Genomic DNA, 19,803 nt, shown 5'->3' with positions numbered 1-19,803 from the left:
CATCACAGCTGATTTAAATGGATAAATGACCTCCTCAACGGCCGTTTATCAATGCCCAAACGCTGAGATGCGTACTCGCGTTCTCGGTGAGTACGTGCTACTTGAGAACGCACAGGAGCACGTACCTGCCGAGAACGCGAGCACGGACTCGCGATATGTACAATTGGAACACCTGCGTGCGTGATGATGTCACAGGTCCGGAGTTTTTACTGCCGTCCCTCTTAATTTAACTGTGAGTAACATGTTATGAAGCTTAACTGTAATCACAGCCAAACCGGTTTACTCAGGAACAAATAAAACACTGAAATAAACCAAACATTAACATTTAGAAGTGATCTAAGTGACTTATATATCATTTTTAACCTCAGTAGTGAAACCTCTATTAATAAAAATAGTGTACATGTACATACGTGTACATACCTTAATAAAAACAAGCAGGTGAGATGTTAGAACGCTTTTATTTCTATTTTAGTGGACACTCAATACTATAGACAGCTGCTGGGGTTTCTTTAACCTGAGTAGTGAGAAGACCGCGAGCGGGGGTGGGGGGTTGAAAACGATGTGCCAGGAGTCCGCTGTTGAGTTTTGGACGAAATGCATTCTGGGATATTTAGCTGTACCAAGTCCACACCGATGCATGCTCGATAAAACGGGCGGAGCGAGAACACATCCGGGACTTTTTCGCGTTCTCGGCTTGATGCGTATTTCGAATTGGAACAGTACTTGGTCTCCGACTGATGACGTATCACGAGTACACGAGAACGCAAGTACGCACAAGTACGCATATTGAGAAACGCCCAACATGTCTTGAAGTTCTCCAGAGGCCTGGTAATGAACTAATCATGTGATTCAGGTGTGTTGACCCAGGGTGAGATCTAAAACCTGCAGGGACACCGGCCCTTGCGGACTGGGATTGGGGACCCCTGGTGTACACTGTAACATAGATCCATATTCTGTAATATATCTGTATTATTGCTAAAGCACTTTCTGGATGGATGCAAACTGCATTTTGTTGCCTTGTACTTGTGACATGTGCAATGACAATAAAGTTGAATTCTATTCTATTCTATTCAGACTTCGACTGCACGTTAACCTGTGCCAGTGTTTCAGGTTAAGGGTGTCTGTGTCTGTCTGTCAGAGTGTCAGGCGGTTTGACAAGACTGAAGACCTCGGCAAACACAAATACATGCACGTATCGACATTATCCTCACGAAACCACCGATCAGCTTGACAGACCCTCCAGTTTACCTGCATACATCCTGTTCACCTGTGAGCTGTTCCTGATTCAGGAAACACACACCCTCCTCACTGCTGCTGGAGCTTGTGTTTAGAATAGAATAGAATAGAATAGAATAGAATAGAACAGAATCGAATAAGCCTTTATTATCCCACGGATGAGTAATTTCGGTGTTACAGAGCGCTTATAGCAAGGGAAAATAAATATAAAAGGAAAACAGAAGGTGGTCCTATAAGTTTGTATATACAGGTAACAATGTACAGAATATGTATAGAAAAATGTAAACATTGTACGGAGCTATGTATATAATGTACAGTAAACAAGCTGCTGAGTAAGATGACCAAAAGAATGTTAAGCTGCATTATAGAGTCTGACAGCTGCTGGTAAGAATGACCTGTGGTAGTGCTCCTTCCTACACTGTGGGTGTAAAAGTCCACTGCTGAACGAGCTGCTCAGTGTTCGTACTGTCTCATGCAGGGGGTGGGAGGTGTTGTCCATGATGGATGTCAGCTTAGACAACAGCCTCTCCTCCCCAACCTGCTCGATGGACTTCAGCGGACAGTCCAGGACAGAGCTGGCCCTCCTGACCAGTTTGTTGAGTTTCCCCCTGTCCCTCTCTGCCATTCCACCACTTCAGCAGACCACAGCATGGAAAATAGCAGACGGCACCACAGTGTCGTAGTGTGTTTCTCCACAGAGTGACGGACCAAGAGAGACAATGGACACTGAGATAACTACAGAACTTGTCAGTTTAGAAGTGATAAAGTTTGAAAATTGGACGTAGCTTCCTGATCTGAAGAGTGAAGCCGAGATGGAAGCACATTCTCTCTAAAATCCAGCAGGTGGTGAACCCGCTGACTGGGAAACAGAAGTCCATGAGAAAACCATCACGGACCTTTGCGACCATCACCGACCCCTCCCTGTGATCAGTCAGCTGATATTTTAGCTGATAAACTGATGATGCGGGTTCTCTGTGTACGGTGTACATTTTAGGACATCGTCAGGTCTCAGGAAAAAAGTCGTCAGGTATCAGGTATCAGGCAAAAAAATGTCAGGTCTCAGTCTCAGACAAAAAGTCGTCAGGTCTCAGAACACAAGGTATCAGACAGAGAGAAAATCTTCCTGCAGGTGGCGCTGTTGTCATGTCCCACCAATGACTGTATAAAAGATGGACGACGCTACACCGCCTCCTGCCATTGTGCAAAAATGAAGCCAAAATATCCCGCTTGTGGAGGCTGCCATCTTGCAAATTTGGAGTAGTGACTTGAGGTGGAGCGACTGTGTAACGCTCCTGCCCACACACCCGCTGGACACCCCCTACACCTTTTACGTAGCCAGGTGTTCTGGGAATCCATCCTACCTGGCAAACCATCCTACCCGTTGTTTCTGCGCATGCGCACAACACGAAATTCAGTGGCAAACCGTCCTACCTTTGTGAATATTAGCTAGAAAAATACTTTGACCGGTAAAATTAACTGCCAAACCATCCTACCTTTGTGAATGTTACCTACAAACATACTTTAACGGGTAAAATGAAGTGGCAAACCATCCTGGCTGTATGCATATGAGCTACAAGTATACTCTGATGGGCAAAGTTAAGTGGCAAACCGTCATACCTGTCGTGTTATTCAATTATACGCGGGTCCACTGTACGATTCATAACAGCCTTTATTTTTCCATTCTTGCTCTGCCTCCTCATAACATAACATTCTATACCAAACCACACCGGTCTCGCCCTCTAGCTGCCATCAGCCTAACTACACTGACCGGCTGCATTAACATATACTGTACAATGCACTTACACCACATCTCCCCTTTCTAGAATCAATGGGTAGACTACCATTGACTCACCAGACCTTAGAGGGTTATTCTGCGTCTGTGGCTGGAAGGTCTGGTCCTGTGCTTACCTGCAAGGAATACTATATAACAAAAATCTTAACTCTAATTAACCCGTTAAGTAACACAAATTCTTACATGCTAACTCTTCACACCCCCTGTATTTCCCAACTTCTGAACATACATATTTGAAAATGACACCCTTTTAGCTTTTACACTTTTAACCTTAACATACAAAGAATACTATGAAAGAGGGGTATTCTTGTGTAACTGTTCTATCCCTCCGTTACAAGTCCAATCGGGTTGGTCTCACAACCACTCTTCCAGATCTGGTTCTGGGTGTAGATGGAAGCTCCGGAGAAACTGTCTCTGGCATGTCCTTGGAGCACTGCTCCCCGGCTTCTGCAGATTCTGGCTCCCCATTATCGCTCTCAGTTTGGTCTGCGGAGCGTTTCATGGGAACAAGGTGCCGGCGATTCCTCCTAATTGTCCCACGAGGTCCCTCCACGAGATATGATCGTGGTGTGGAGTGGCTGCCAATAACGGCGCCGCTGGCCCTCTGGTCTGTTATCCACACTTCTTGGCCTGGAGTGAGCCTGTCGAGGCTGCGTGCGGTGACGAAGGTTATACGAACGTGCCTCTTTAGTCCTCCTCTCCTTTTCCCTCCGGGCGACAACCACACTATCAGGAAGTGCGGGGTCAAGCAGAGATGGCAGTATTGGCACTGTGGTGCGAAGCCGTCGCCCCATCAAGAGTTGGGCTGGACTATAGCCATTCTGCAGTGGGGTGGCTCTGTAAGCGAGCAGAGCCAAGTGTGGATCAGCAGCTTTCCGCAATAGATTCTTGACAGTCTTAACCGCTCGTTCAGCTTCGCCATTGCTTTGAGGATATTTCGGGCTGCTTGTGATGTGCCGGAAGCCATACACTTTTGCAAATGTCTCAAAAGCTGCCCCTGAAAACTGTGGCCCATTATCAGTTACCAGCTGCTCGGGAATCCCGTGACGTGCAAAAATCCCTTTGAGATGATGGATTGCATCCTCTGACTTTGAAAGTGTGAGAGGGGCAATCTCAACAAATCTTGAGGCATAATCCACAACAAGAAGGTAGGTTTTCCCTCTCAGCATAAACAGGTCGGCTCCTAGCTTTTGCCACGGCCGCCCCGGATACTGTGATGGCATCAGCGGTTCTGTGCGGTTTTCTCTCTCTCTGCAACATGTCCGACAGTTAAGGACAAGCTCATTTATCTGCTGGCTCAGCCCTGGCCACCAAACCGACTGTCGTGCCTGCTCTCTGCACTTGACCACTCCCTGGTGACCTTCGTGTAGCCTGGTGAGTACAGCATTTCTCATAGTTGCAGGTATAACCAACCTGTCCCCTTTTATTAGCAGACCTTCATGTACGGTGAGGAACGCCCGTTCAGCCCAGTACAGTCTTAGAGCTGGTTCGCTGTTGAAATGTGTGGGCCATCCTACCTCACACAGCTGCATCACGCGAGCACATATGCTGTCTCTCTTCAGCTCGTCCCTCAGCTGCTCCAAAAAAATGTTACTAGCTGGCAGATTGTCCATTAACATGTCCACGTAAATATTTGTGCTCTCCAACAACTCCTTATCTTGTAGTGTTTCTTTTGCTTTCACTGGGGATCGTGAGAGCGTGTCAGCTGTCCACAGGTGCTTGCCTGGTACATGCGAAATCGAGTAGGAATATCGCATGAGGCGCATCCTAAAGCGTTGAATTCTGGGAGGAAGCGCATCCAGAGTTTGTGCCCCCAGCAAACTCAGCAGCGGCTTATGGTCTGTCTCCATTTGAAAGTGTTTGCCAATAAGAAAGTTGCGGAACCGCTCACAAGCCCAGGTCAGACCTAAAGCCTCCTTTTCAACCTGAGCGTATCTCTGTTCTGTTGCAGTGAGGGAGCGTGACGCGTAGGCAACGGGTCTCCACTCCTCTTCCCATCTTTGAAGCAACACACCCCCTAAGCCATATGACGAGGCGTCCGCTGACACCTTGCAGTCACGGCTTGGGTCATACATGGCCAACACTGGCGGTGATGTGAGCGCATCTTTCAGGTCCTGAAATGCCCTAGCCTGGTCAATGTCCCATCTCCAGCAGTTTTTCTTAGAAAGTAAGTCTCTCAGAGGTCTGTCTCTCTCTGCGAGCTGTGGGATAAACTTCCCAAGCTGGTTAACCATTCCCAGAAAGCTCCTTAACTCACTCACACTTTGTGGCTCCTTCATCTCCCTCACAGCCTGGGTCTTGCTCGGGTCAGGGCTGATACCGCTGGCTGATAGAACATGCCCTAAAAACGTCACCCGCTGTTTTGCGATGTCGCACTTGTCAATGTTTAGGGTGATGCCAGCTTTTTGGATCCTGCCCAGCACAGCGTGTAGGCGAGAGTCATGCTCTTCCTGCGTTCTGCCCCAGACCAGCACGTCGTCCATGTGGCAAACCACCCCTTCCATACCATCTGTGACCTCTGTGACCATCCTATTCTGGAAATGCTCTGGTGCTGAAGCAATTCCGAAGGGCAGTCTCTTGAAGTAGTAACGCCCAAACGGTGTGATGAAAGTGGTGTATTTGGCTGAGCTTTCCGTCAGAGGTATCTGCCAAAACCCCATGTTAGCGTCCAGCTTGCTGAATATGCTGGCACCAGCCAATCTGCCCAATGTTTCCTCCACCGATGGCAGTATGTACTTCTCTCGGCACACAGACTCATTGAGGTGTGTAAGGTCGACACATATGCGTACATCTTCGGTCTTCTTCGGTACCACCACCATGCCTGAGCACCATTCAGTTGGCTCCTCAATCCTGCTGATCACCCCTAGTTCTTCCATACGGGCCAGCTCCTGCTTAACTTTGTCCATCAGAGGCAACGGAATTCTCCGTGGCGTCTTTAGGGAAAAAGGTTGAGCCCCCGGTTTCAGTTTGATGTCGTACGACTGACGTACTTCACCGAGACCACTGCATAGCTTTGGGTAGCACTTTTTAAGTGTCTCTATAGTTATGCTCTCCAGACGGGCTACAAGCTCCAGCTTGCTAATGGCAGGTCTCCCCAGCAAAGCAGTGTGCAGGTGTCTGATGACAAAGACATCCTCTAATATTTCTTTGTCTCCCTTTCTCAGTGCTAGCTCACTGACACCAACGACATCCAAACGATTCCTCCCGGGACCCAGCAGAGCCTTGGTTGGTTTGTGGAGACTGGGAGGGTGGGTGTGGATGTAGAGCTCCTTAAACACCTTAAGGGGTAGGACTGTCACATCGGCGCCTGTATCAATTTTAAATGACACGTTTTGGTTGTTTATGCTTAAGTCAACAGTCCACGGCTCACCCTCACACTTAACACTGCCTAGGAACAAACCATGTTCATCCTCTTCAATCTCATGCACCGTTTTGGGTGCCCTGCATACACGCCTGTAATGTCCTTTTTTTCCACATGCATGGCATTTCACTTCATTCGCTGGACAATCCTGCTTTGAATGGGATGGAGCGCCACCACATTTCTGACAGTTTGGCCCTTTTTTGCCGTCATCTCGGAATCCACGTGTTTTGGCTTGACGACTATCAGTCTGGAGAGGTTTGGTTCTAACAGGCTTACGACTAATTTTGTGCACTCTATCTACGGACTTAGCATCGCTAGCCTCAGCTATAGAGTCACCTCGTAAGGAGGATTGTTGTCGCTTTACCTCTTCACTTTGCCTCGCCATGTTGATAGCCCTCTGCAAAGTCAAATCTGGGTCAAGCTGCATGCGTTCTGACAGCCGTTTGTCCGTGAGACCGACAACGAGCCTATCACGTATCAGCTCATCATGTAGCACTCCATAGTTGCAATGTTCTGCTAGTGCATACAGTGCTGTCACAAAAGCATCCACTGTCTCATTTTCTCCCTGTCGGCGCATATTGAATTTGGCGCGCTCATAGATCACATTTTTCTTCACAATGAAAAAAGCCTGGAAACCATCACGTACCCCCTCATATGTTGTCCTTTGCTCGGCTGTTAAACTCAGACCGCGAAGCACGTCGTCCGCCTCGTCTCCCATGCAGTAAATCAACGTGTTGACTTGGTTCTCCTCCGAACTGACGTTCAAATTACTGGCGAGACGGAATCTCTCGAACCTCCGTATCCATTTGGACCACTCCTGCGGTTTTGAAAAGTCGAAGGACTCCGGTGGCTGGATGCTGAATGTCGCGCTCGGCCCCGCCGGTGCTCTCTGTGCAGTCTCATCCGCCATATCTTTTCCCCTCCGTTTTCCGCGAGCTCCGCCAGACACAGGTTCATGCAGTTGAGGTAATATGGATCAGTACAGGACTTCTGACACCATGTCTTGTTATTCAATTATACGCGGGTCCACTGTACGATTCATAACAGCCTTTATTTTTCCATTCTTGCTCTGCCTCCTCATAACATAACATTCTATACCAAACCACACCGGTCTCGCCCTCTAGCTGCCATCAGCCTAACTACACTGACCGGCTGCATTAACATATACTGTACAATGCACTTACACCACAATACCTACTTAAATTGGTGCTGGAATTACTCTGTGACAGCAGAAATGTGCATAAACTACTTACGGTAGGACGTTTTGCCAAAGTAGCATGGTTTGTCAGAACACCGGCTGCTCGAGTTTTTTTTTGCTGGTTACGCAACCGACGACTCGTTTAATTAAGGTAAATACAACCATGTCACTGTTATAAAAAAAAAGACACACAGCTTATCATCTTATAGTTCTAAAATCACTCTGTTGTTAATTCGTTTGCTAGATTAGCCGCTAGCATACGCACTGTGTTGGAGGCTTGTTGCTAGCTAGTTAGCGATGCTACACACCTACTCTAATAGTCTGTGTTATTGAAGGATTCAGCATTTCTTATGTTTGTTTTTATCCATTTTTAGACAGCGATGAGATCATCTGCACACTCTACAGAGGCCCAGAGATACTGTTAATATCAAAAATATAATGCTGTCCTTTGAGATTTTAACATAAGACTGTGAGTGTAATGGATCTAAAACTGTTCAAGTCTTCAGAGCCCTCGACAGCCTGGTAACATGGAAACTTTAAAAACATCAGCAGAAGGTTTCAGTAGTGTAGTGTGATTTGTTCTTTTCATTTAATAATAGAGTCCATATTATATCAACAGCTACATTCACCCTGGAGAGAAACTAGTGAGGGAGACCATCAGGATCAAGCTGGGTTTCCTGGGTCCAGAGGTTTGGAGAAACTTCTTCTCTTTCTTTCATCACAGCTGTCCTGTGCCAGAAGTTCTGTTGACCCACTCAAAAAGGCATCATTTAAGAAACACCAGGAACACTAAAGCTCATGGCATTGATCAAGCAGGACTCATGATCTTCACCAGCAGCTCCCTCACAGGGAAATCTTCAGCACTCCTCCGTAGGCCCGATCCAGGAGATACACCCAGCATTTCATGAACACTGTGATGGAGACCTTTGCTTTGTGTAATGTTATAAATACTCGGATACTCCCCAGAGGCTCCAGACTTTTACATAAAGATATTATATTCAGTCCTGTAGAAAGTTATATATTTAAAAATATATGATCCTCTCTGGTTACTCTGGTATGAATAACTCTGAATCACTTTATGGTAAATAACACACTATCTGCAAAAAACTGTGAAAGAATTCCAGATGACAAGTTTGTAGTTCAACATACAAGTAACGACCTTTGACCTTCATCAGGTTTATTCAATTGTGCCAGAGAAAATCTCATGTGCTCTTCATGCAGCTGAGTACATCAAGTGTTTAAAACGGAAGCTGTGCAGGTCTGAGATTAGCAGCTTTATGAAACCCCAAACTGAGGTCCTGTTAATGCTGATATATAGTGACACAGTTACATGAGTGATTAATCCTTTTGTTTTTTGTCTTTAACTTTATCAATAAAGCTGCAGCTTTCACTACAGCACATGTGGTACTTTAACCTTTGTACTGTTTTCATCAGTTCATTTTGCAGTTAACATGTGAACATGTTGGATGATCTGTCTGCTGTCACTGGGTGGTGCTGAGGTCTGAATCTGAAGGCAGCTCCTGTAATCACAAAGACAACAGAACCATCAAACTCAAATATAAATTTTATCCCTCAAAATTGAAATAAAGCTGATTCTTCTGTCCTCACACACTCAGGATCTGAAGTTCTTCTCTTACATTTTTTTTCCAGTATTACAGTACACTACAGTACTTTAATCCATAGTTCCTGATTAATGAGGAGTTACTGAAGTACAAGCTCTTAAAAAAGATGTTACTGTCTTTACAGATGTGGCAAGAGCCTGAAAACATGCTGTTGTTTGCACATATTTAATAATCAGCTCTGCACAGGAGCTGCAGCAGGGTGCAGCCTGTTGCTTTTACAGTATAATACTTGTAATAAAAGTACAGTAACAGTAATTAGTGACTGAGCAGCCCGGGGCGTTTCTCTTGATTTCTTTAGTAAATTCATTCACCTGCACATTTTAGCTAAACGAACTCTGACAGCCGAGTGCTCATTTTAGCTAGCTAGGTCTCAGGACCTAAGGACAGTAGTTACGGATTAGCTTACAAACACGTTTAACTTACCGAAAACGTGCAGCGGGGCCTCGGGTCCTTCTGTCGGGTAGTCCAGTTTACTGAAGAACACCTCAGGCTGTCAGGTTTAGTGATGCGCGAATCATGAACGAATCGTTCAATACTCGAGAATCACTTTACTGACTCGTGAATCATGATTCACAAGCGCAACTGACTCACTGACTCATCCCTGTTGCTGTTAGCAAACTAATTTCATTAGTAGAAATATATCTAGCTTATAATTCAAATTGTGAAGAAAAACACAACATCCAGTATCTTAACAAAAACATTTCTGCTCTGAACTGGAAGAAAAAACCCTGAGTAGAAGCTCACATCAAGACAATAGCTCCTCGGTTCACAGTAGCATCGCTCTGCTAACATGCTAACAGCACATTTGAGCTACTCACCCCCTCCTTTCCTGCGCTGAATCGTAGGGGAAACAAATCACTCATGACTCACTAACCCCTCCCTCCTGTGCTGAATCATAGAGCTAGCGAATCACTCATGACTCGCTAACCCCTCCCTCCTGTGCTGAATCATAGAGCTAGCGAATCACTCATGACTCGCTAACCCCTCCCTCCTGTGCTGAATCACAGAGCTAGCGAATCACTCATGACTCGATAACCCCTCCCTCCTGTGCTGAATCATAGAGCTAGCGAATCACTCATGACTCGCTCACCCCTCCCTCCTGTGCTGAATCATAGAGCGAACGAATCACTCACTCACTCACCCCTCCCTCCTGGCTCGCAGCTACTTCTTCTTCTTCTTGGTTGGCAACCAATGTTAAAGGCGCACTACCGCCCCCTGGCTCACAGCTCAGTGGACATTTAGATGAGAAAATATATATTTGACACATGTAAGGAAAATACTAATAAAATAAAAATAAACAAAAGAAATGTTCCCTTTAGAAATTCTTTTGCTCTTTTTTGCTATATAAAATAGTTGTTTTCTTTAAGAATCACTCATCTTAGCAGTAGGATTTACATTAAAAGAGAAACAAATTAAGTTTGAGTGAAAATGTACATTTTTTGCACTCTCTGGTCAACTGACTCAGTGACTCAAATGACTCAAAAAACCCGATTCACTTTGGTGAGTGACTCATTAAAACTCGATTCAGTAAAAAGAATCAAATTTACCATCACTAGTCAGGTTAAAACACTCGGTCGTGTTTTCGAAGCGTAAACGCTGGCCCTCCTCTCAGAGCCTACGCTCTATCTGCTATTCCCGAACAGAGATACGCAAGTTTCTCCGTGACTGCAGCTGCCACTACAGTCATTGGTGGGACATGACAACAGCGCCACCTGCAGGAAGATTTTCTCTCTGTCTGATACCTTGTGTTCTGAGACTGACGCCTGACATTTTTTTGCCTGATACCTGACGACTTTTTTCCTGAGACCTGACGATGTCCTAAAATGTACACCGTACCTGTGAGCTTCTGGATGGCTCACAGGGAACTGTAACGGTGCCAGCACAGTTCTGACGTTCCTTTGGGAAATTTGTGTCTTTGTTAGGAAATGTCTGAGAATAAATAAAGTTGGATGTGATCTTTGTGTTCGAGTTTGCTCTCAGATCTGATTGATTCAGCTTCTTTGATGCGAGAGGCTGTCCACACTCTGACACGAGGACCCTTCCCTCGGAGGAAAGTTTCTCTGTAAGAAGACTTCCCTGCAGAATCCTTGAATACCTGCTGCCCCCTACTGCTCGCTCTCTGCATCACATCCTGTCAAACTATCAAGAGGAAGCTTTTCAAAATAAGAGGAAATATTGGCTAAGGCATGACAGCTCTGAACCAATCAGTTTGCAGCAAACCAGCAGTTTAATAACACATCACAAAACTGTACAGGAACATGAGCACACGGAGGTTTCATCAACACAAACCAGTGAGGCCAGTCTGTCCTCACCAGCAGCTTTACTGGAACACTGTGGCTACTGGGAAACACTCCCATAAATACACACGTGTGTGTTACTGCAGATATGTTTACAAGTGTCTTTATATGAATAACACATCTATAAAAATGTTCATACAGCTTCCAAACTAATACAAAGTGATAACTGATGGAAGTGCTGCAGTACTATGAACTCCAGGTGGATCATCACATGACTTTTATTATGAAGTCCTCACAGGAAATGCAGCATTAGCGCTGACAGAGCGTCAGGAAGAACACGTTACACTGTCCCAGCAGGAGGCGCCAAACCAACTCGCAGACTTCCAGACCGCCAATTTAAGACTGAGGCAGGCGCCTCATTGGTCACTTTACACGCAGACATGTAGAACTGACCAATGAGGCGCCTGCGTTTAGATGTGACCAACTGTGTTCACAGTTTGATTTGTTCCACATGTTGCAGCTTGTTTACTTCAATTTAATCTTCACAGCGCCGCGTTTCTATGATGTCATCGTTTGTGTAATCTGATGTGTAATCCCAGAGTCGTCACTGAAGCCGGCTCTCTGTCACTTAGTCTCTTCTAACTTTGTTTAAACACATCCGCAGGAACAGCGCTGCGGGTTACCCATTACTGAGTCTCATGCACGTGACACCTTCCTCCTTTACCTGTGTGAGCTTCATCGAATATTTGAACTGACAGGTTAGAGAAGGTTACTGATGTGAGATATCAGATTAGACTCGTTGGAATTATTAAAATATCATAAAAACATTTTTGACCATCTGTGAGTCATTCACATTCAAACACGTGTGATCAAACTTTCTGTTACATAAAGAGAACGACTCAGCTCTCAGTCTGTTAAGTACAAACTGATACAGCGCCCTCTCCTGGCTGCAGAGGACGCTGCACGCAGGCTGAAAAAGTCAGAGAGTTGCTGATGTTAGCACAGCCCTGAACTGAGCTCCAATCACCTACAGGCGACCGCATCACATGGCCCTCCTCAGCCGCAGCTTTTACAGTAAAGTCTGCCTGACGGGTCCTGTAGGAGGTCATGTGATCGTTGTCTCTGTAACCTGAATGGCCACCTTGAGTCGACTGCTGGCGTGCTGTGAATGGAGGGAGATCATGTGACTCCACCTTTCGGTCCTCAGACATCGTAGGGCCTCTCCTCTTCCTCCCGCTCCTCCTCCGTGGTCTTCTTGATGAAGGCAGAGGACAGCTCCTGCAGGAGCAGTTCCTGCGATGGCGTGCAGACTCCCTGCAGCGTCTGCCTGCTTCTCACCGTGGGCTGGCCGGCGGTGTCTGAGTCTGGAGAGCCTGCATCTCCATCGCCTCCGCCGGCTCCTCCGCTGCTGCAGCTGCTCTGCTCTAGAGTCTCCACGGAGCCTCTCGCAATCCGGACCGCTTCCGGGATGATCATGTGATCCAAATCTCTGGTCTCCACGGGAACCAACCTGAGTGGGGGGTGGTCTGGCACTTCCTGGGTCTCTGCAATGCTGCTGGACAGGAAGCTGGTCTCCAGAGACTTCAGGACCTGCAGGCCGAAGTCGCCGACCTCCTCGTAGAGCGGCTCAGGCAGGTCAGGAGACTCCGAGCGCTCCTCGAACGAGTCCTGCTGGACCTTCATGGGCTGGAGACACACACGAGACACACCAGAACACAGAGAGATGGGATCGGTCCCAAGGTTAAACCCCGCCCCCCCAGCGTTTACTACAGGCTCACGAGTGAGACGAGAGGAAGTACAGAGTACTTACAAAGTACATGGAGAGAGTTCTCCGGTCGTGTAGTTTCCTCTGCAGGGGAAGACAAAGTACAGATGACGAGTTTGTGCATTTGACCTGTGACAGTTTACTGAGCATGTTTGAGAAAAAGCTGAGAGAGTTGGACTCTAACCAGCGTCTGATTGGCTGACAGCATGCTGCTGTTGCTCTCGTCTCCTCTGATGGAGACGAGCGGCATCGTTCCAAACTTCTGCTTGGAGATGTCAGAGGAGGAGGCGGCGGCGCAGCGCGGAGGACCCGGTCATCGTTCTGCAACAGAAGCACATCCATGATGGCCAGCACAGGAGCGACGGCTGATCCCAGACCAGCGTGCAGGTAAACGTACCTGAGCTCTGAGAAGGCTCGTGATCCAATCCCACAGCTCGGCCTCGCTGCTGCAGCACAGGTACCTGGTGGAGGGGAGGGGCAGATACTTTTGATGTCATGCAAGACTGAAACGCTCAGAGCTTTTATTTGAATACACGACGTCAAACATCAGCTACTGCAGGTGAGTGTGACACTGAGGAGGACAGGTGAGCCCTGATACTTACAGCTGGTGTTTGTCTGACATCACTGTGAAGCCCCACCTGCACAGGAAACACAAGCCATCAGATAATGGCCATCAGCCTCTGACGCTCACTGCTCAGTTCAGACCGCAGGAGTGTGTGTGTGTGTGTGTGTGTGTGTGTGTGTGAGTGTGTATGTGAGTGTTCTTGTCTAGCTATCTTTGTGAGGACTTAAATCTGCATTCTACTATACTTGTGAGAACTGACAGTCACTTGTGAGGACACACACACACCAGTCCTCACAAGTTTGAACAATTAGGTTATGGTTAGGTTTAGGGTAAGGGTTAGGCATTCATTTTTAATGGTTAGGGTAACGGGCTAGGGCAGGGGTCTGCAACCTTTAACACCCAAAGAGCCATTTGGACCCGGTTTCCACGCAAAAGAAAACACTGGGAGCCGCAAATACTTTTTGACATCTAAAATGAAGATAACACTGTATATATTGTTTTTTATCTTTGTGCTTTGTGTGAACAACTAAGGTGTGCTGCTTATGAAATCCATGAAGTGCTACAGAGAAAATTAAATTATATTTATGTAATCAACACATTTTGAACTCTTAAAGAAATATAACAAAAGGAAAGACACCCAGCTGAACTAAAATGATCCATGTAGCAAACAAAAACTGTTGTCAGCCGCCACCCTTATATCGCCTTTGGGCTGTTGGAGCCTTGACCTGACTCTTAAAAAATAATTGGAAAAAGCACTATGCTGCTGAAAATGAAAAATAGATATAATTCTGCCTAATTATGTATTTTACCTGGTTAATGCGTGCGGCGGGGCGTGGTTTGCAGCGCTGCTGCAGGGGAGGCGGACGCACCTGAGCGACACCCGCAATCACGCCTCGCTGCCTTTACGTCTGCGCTATCTGTGCTGTGTTGGTGGTGTATGTCGGGCTGTGAGCTGAAAAGCTACAGCCGGCTGTATGCGCGTACAGCAACCGTGTGTGAAAAGTGCTCAATAAAGAGATGCTCAAAAGCATGCTCATGGAAACATCGTCGGGTCTGCCGTGATTTGTTTACAATGGGACTTCTGCTCCTGAACCTCTGCGCACAGAGTCCGCAAATCGGGGCTATACGAAGTCAGTTTACGCAGGACTGTAAGCTGTCATCTGTGAGGCGTGAACGGTGTTTGTCTTTAACATAGTTCACGGTGGAGAACAGCTGCTGACGTAATGTGGATCTGAAGATCCATAATTGGCCTACCTGGGGTTGAAAGTCTCGATAAATGCACGGCGTTTGAGGGTATATACCGGCTTCCGCGAGTGTGACGCTTATTTTGAGCGATGAAAAAATAATAGAATATAATTTTATTTTTATATTTCAGTATCACAATAATCTTCCAATTTAGAACTACGAGTTAAAAAGAACTAACATAAATAAAATACACTTCAGCTAAATACTTCTAATTTATTTTCCCAAACCAGGCGGAGCCGCAATATAAGGACTAAAGAGCCGCATGCGGCTCCGGAGCCGCGGGTTGCCGACCCCTGGGCTAGGGAAACTATTATGTCGATGAAGGTCTTCACTAAGAAAGCTGAACGGGCTTGTGTGTGTGTGTGTATGTGTGTGAACAGGTTCTTACTATACTGGTGGGGACCAACAGCCCAGGGTTGAAGGCATTTTTTCACACTCAAAATGTGGTTTTGGTGTGAGGGTTACATTTGAGTTAGTTTTAGGTGTAGGGTCAGTGTTAGTCATTCATTTTTGATTGTTAGGGTAAGCAGCTAGGGAAAGCATTATGTCAATGGGATGTCCCCACGAGGATAGCAAACCAGACGTGTGTGTGTGTGTTACCTGGTTGGAGCCTTCAGCTTCTTGCGGATGCCGATGTAGATCTTTAAGGATTTCAGAGCCCACTCCTTCTCAGGTTTGATGCTCTGCAGACACAGATGGAGAGACTTTTGTTTTTTACTGTTCTTTTACTGAGATTTGCTGGTTTTCTGTTCTTATTTGGGTTTTTAATGTTTTCCCAGGTATTACTCGTCTTCTTGTTCTCCAGTATGCGCCTTTCTCTCCTTTTTGTACACATTCCTCCTGTTTGTTAATTATTCAGCCACAGTTGGTGTGGAGCGCCTACAGTTTCGTTGTCCATGTACAATGACATCTAATATATTCTATTCTTTTTTAACTGTTTGTTTTACTGCTGTCTACTGTTCCCGACTACCTTCTTGTCTTTGAGCAGCAGCAGTTTGTGGTCTCGAATCTGGAACGTTCTCTCCTGGAACCTGGTCCCCTGAAGGAGCTTCGGAGGCTCCTCGCGACACCTCAGCAGACCCACCTTCATGATCTCGCTCTTATAGGCTGACAGGCACACACAGGTGGACACGTTAGCCATTAATACAACATCAGAGGCTTATTATCGCACAGCTCAATTCAATTCAATTCAATTTTATTTATATAGTGCCAAATCACAACAAAAGTCGCCTCAAGGCGCTTCATAGGTACAGAGAAAAACCCAACAATCATATGACCCCTATGAGCAAGCACTTTGGCGACAGTGGGAAGGAAAACTCCCTTTAACAGGAAGAAACCTCCGGCAGAACCAGGCTCAGGGAGGGGCGGGGCCATCTGCTGTGATTGGTTGGGGTGAAAGAAGGAAGACAGGATAAAGACATGCTGTGGAAGAGAGACAGAGATTAGTAACAGATATGATTCGATGCAGAGAGGTCTATTAACACATGTTGAGTGAGAAAGGTGACTGGAAGGGAAAAACTCAATGCATCATGGGAATCCCCGGCAGCCTACGTCTATTGCAGCATAACTAAGGGAGGATTCAGGGTCACCTGGTCCAGCCCTAACTATATGCTTTAGCAAAAAGGAAAGTTTGAAGCCTAATCTTGAAAGTAGAGATAGTGTCTGTCTCCCGAATCCAAACTGGAAGCTGGTTCCACAGAAGAGGGGCCTGAAAACTGAAGGCTCTGCCTCCCATTCTACTTTTAAATACTCTAGGAACAGCAAGTAAGCCTGCAGTGTGAGAGCGAAGTGCTCTAATAGGGTGATATGGCACTACAAGGTCATTAAGATAAGATGGGGCCTGATTATTTAAGACCTTGTATGTGAGGAGCAGGATTTTGAATTCAATTCTGGATTTAACAGGAAGCCAAAGAAGGGAAGCCAATACAGGAGAAATCTGCTCTCTCTTTCTAGTCCCTGTCAGTACCCTTGCTGCAGCATTTTGGATCAGCTGAAGGCTTTTCAGGGAGTTTTTAGGACATCCTGATAATAAAGAATTACAGTAGTCCAGCCTGGAAGTAATAAATGCATGAACTAGTTTTTCAGCATCACTCTGAGACAGGATATTTCTCATTTTAGAGATGTTGCATAAAATGAAGAAAGCAGTCTTACATATTTGTTTAATATGTGCGTTGAAGGACATGTCCTGGTCAAAAATGACTCAAAGGTTCCTCACAGCATTACTGGAGGCCAAGGTAATGCCATCCAGAGTAAGAATCTGCTTAGATACCATATTTCTAAGATTTTCAGGGCCGAGTACAATAACCTCAGTTTGATCTGAATTAAGAAGCAGAAAGTTAGCGGCCATCCAGGTCTTTATGTCTTTAAGACATTCCTGCAGTTTAACTAATTGGTGTGTGTTACCTGGCTTCATGGACAGATAGAGCTGCGTGTCATCTGCATAGCAGTGAAAATTTATGCTATGTCTTCTAATGATGCTGCCTAAGGGAAGCATGTATAATGTAAATAGAATTGGTCCTAGCACTGAACCCTGTGGAACACCATAATTGACCTTAGTGTGTGAAGAGGACTCTCCATTTACATGTACAAATTGGAGTCTATTAGATAGATATGATACAAACCACTGCAGTGCAGTACCTGTAATACCTACAGCATGTTCTAATCGCTCTAATAGGATATTATGGTCAACAGTATCGAACGCAGCACTGAGGTCTAGCAGGACAAGCACAGAGATGAGTCCACTGTCAGAGGCCATAAGAAGATCATTTGTAACCTTCACTAAAGCTGTTTCTGTGCTGTGATGAGCTCTGAAACCTGACTGAAACTCTTCAAATAAGCCATTCCTCTGCAGATGATCTGTTAGCTGTTTGACAACTACTCTTTCAAGGATGTTTGATATGAAAGGAAGGTTGGAGATTGGCCTATAATTAGCTAAGACAGCTGGGTCTAGAGATGGCTTTTTAAGTAAAGGTTTAACTACAGCCACCTTGAAGGCCTGTGGTACATAGCCGATTATTAGAGATAGGTTGATCATATTTAAGATCGAAGAATTAATTAATGGCAGGACTTCTTTGAGCAGTTTTGTAGGAATGGGGTCTAAAAGACACGTTGATGGTTTGGAGGAATTAATTATTGAAGTTAACTCAGAAAGATCAATTGGAGAAAAAGAGTCTAACTTAACATCAATGGTACTAAAGTAGCTGTAGATAATGTTACATCTGTGGGATGATTATTGGTAATTTTTCTAATGATAAAAATTTTATTTGTGAAGAAGTTCATGAAGTCATTACTAGTTAACGTTAAAGGGATTGTTGGCTCAGTAGAGCTGTGACTGTTTGTCAGCCTGGCTACAGTGCTGAAGAGAAACCTGGGGTTGTTCTTATTTTCTTCAATCAGTGACGAATAGTAAGATGTTCTGGCTTTGCGGAGGGCTTTCTTATAAAGCAGCAAACTATTTCTCCAGGCTAAATGATGATCCTCTAAATTTGTGACACGCCATTTCCTCTCCAGCTTACGAGTTATCTGCTTTAGGCTACGTGTTTGAGAATTATACCACGGAGTCAGGTACTTCGGATTTGAGGCCTTAGTTTTCACAGGAGCTACAGTATCCAGAGTCGTGCGTAGTGAGGAGGTAAAATTATTAACAAGATAATCGACCTCTGTTGGAGTAGCGTTCAGATAGCTGCTCTGCTCTATGTTGGTACAGGGCATTGAAGATGATAACAGTGGGTGGATTATATTCTTAAACTTAGTTACAGCACTTTCAGAAAGACATCTACTGTGATAAAGTCTACTCTCCACTGCTGTGTAATCAATTATTGTAAATGTAAATGTTATCAGGAAATGATCAGACAGCAGAGGGTTTTCAGGAAACACTGTTAAATGTTCAGTTTCTATGCCATATGTTAGAACAAGATCTAGAGTGTGATTAAAGTGGTGGGTGGGTTCTTTTACATTTTGAGAGAAGCCAATTGAGTCTAATAACAGATTAAATGCGATGTTGAGGCTGTCATTTTAGCATCTACATGGATGTTAAAATCACCCACAATAATTATTTTATCTGAGCTGAGCACTAAATCAGATAAAAAGTCTGAGAAATCAGAGAGAAACTCTGTGTAAGGCCCAGGTGGACGATAGATGATAACAAGTAAGACTGGTTTCTGAGTTTTACAGCTGGGGTGGACGAGGCTAAGCATCAGGCTTTCAAATGAATTAAAAGTCTGTCTTGGTCTTTCGTTAATTAATAGGCTGGTGTGAAAAATTGCTGCCACACCGCCCCCTCGGCCTGTGCTTCGAGGTTTCTGGTAGTTAGAATGACTCGGGGGTGTTGATTCATTTAAACTAACATACTCATCCTGCTGCAACCAGGTTTCTGTAAGGCAGAGTAAATCGATTTGTTGATCAATTATTAAGTCATGTACTAACAGAGACTTGGAGGAGAGAGACCTAATATTTAATAATCCACATTTCACTGTTTTACTCTTTGGTTCAGATGTGGATTCTGTATTGTTCTTTCTTTGGGATTTTTTATGTTTAAGTTGTTTGTTGCTGGTTTTTAGTTTGTTTTTTGTCTGTTTGGGAGCTGACACAGTCTCTATGGAGATGGGTTTTTGGGGGGATAGCACAGCTGTGTCCACCTACAGGTGAGGAGAGTGATGCCTTCTCCTTTAGGGACCCTCTTCACCACCAGGTAGGCGGAGCTCGGGTCAGCCATCTTACACCACTGCAGAGCCTGCTCCAGGACCTTCTCTTTGGGGTGTAACGGACGCTCTAGAAACATGA

General features: G+C 45.4%; 1 protein-coding gene across 1 annotated transcript in view; it reads right to left on the bottom strand.

Annotated features, from left to right (window-relative positions):
• Positions 1-11,413: 11,413 nt before the first annotated feature.
• arap3 (ArfGAP with RhoGAP domain, ankyrin repeat and PH domain 3) overlaps positions 11,414-19,803 on the bottom strand; it is a 55,043-nt gene continuing 46,653 nt past the window's right edge. The window contains 9 exon segments of the mRNA XM_039615006.1: positions 11,414-13,132; positions 13,257-13,295; positions 13,396-13,520; positions 13,523-13,532; positions 13,609-13,672; positions 13,814-13,849; positions 15,622-15,704; positions 15,992-16,128; positions 19,663-19,791. Of these exon segments, the coding sequence (XP_039470940.1) occupies positions 12,650-13,132; positions 13,257-13,295; positions 13,396-13,520; positions 13,523-13,532; positions 13,609-13,672; positions 13,814-13,849; positions 15,622-15,704; positions 15,992-16,128; positions 19,663-19,791 (1,106 nt within the window). The 3' untranslated portion in view covers positions 11,414-12,649.

This window comes from Oreochromis aureus, linkage group 2 (genome assembly GCF_013358895.1).
Source record: "Oreochromis aureus strain Israel breed Guangdong linkage group 2, ZZ_aureus, whole genome shotgun sequence".
In the NCBI taxonomy this organism is placed as follows: Eukaryota; Metazoa; Chordata; class Actinopteri; order Cichliformes; family Cichlidae; genus Oreochromis; species Oreochromis aureus.
The sequence above is the reverse complement of the archived record's forward strand: the minus strand, read 5'-3'. Positions and strand labels throughout refer to the sequence as shown.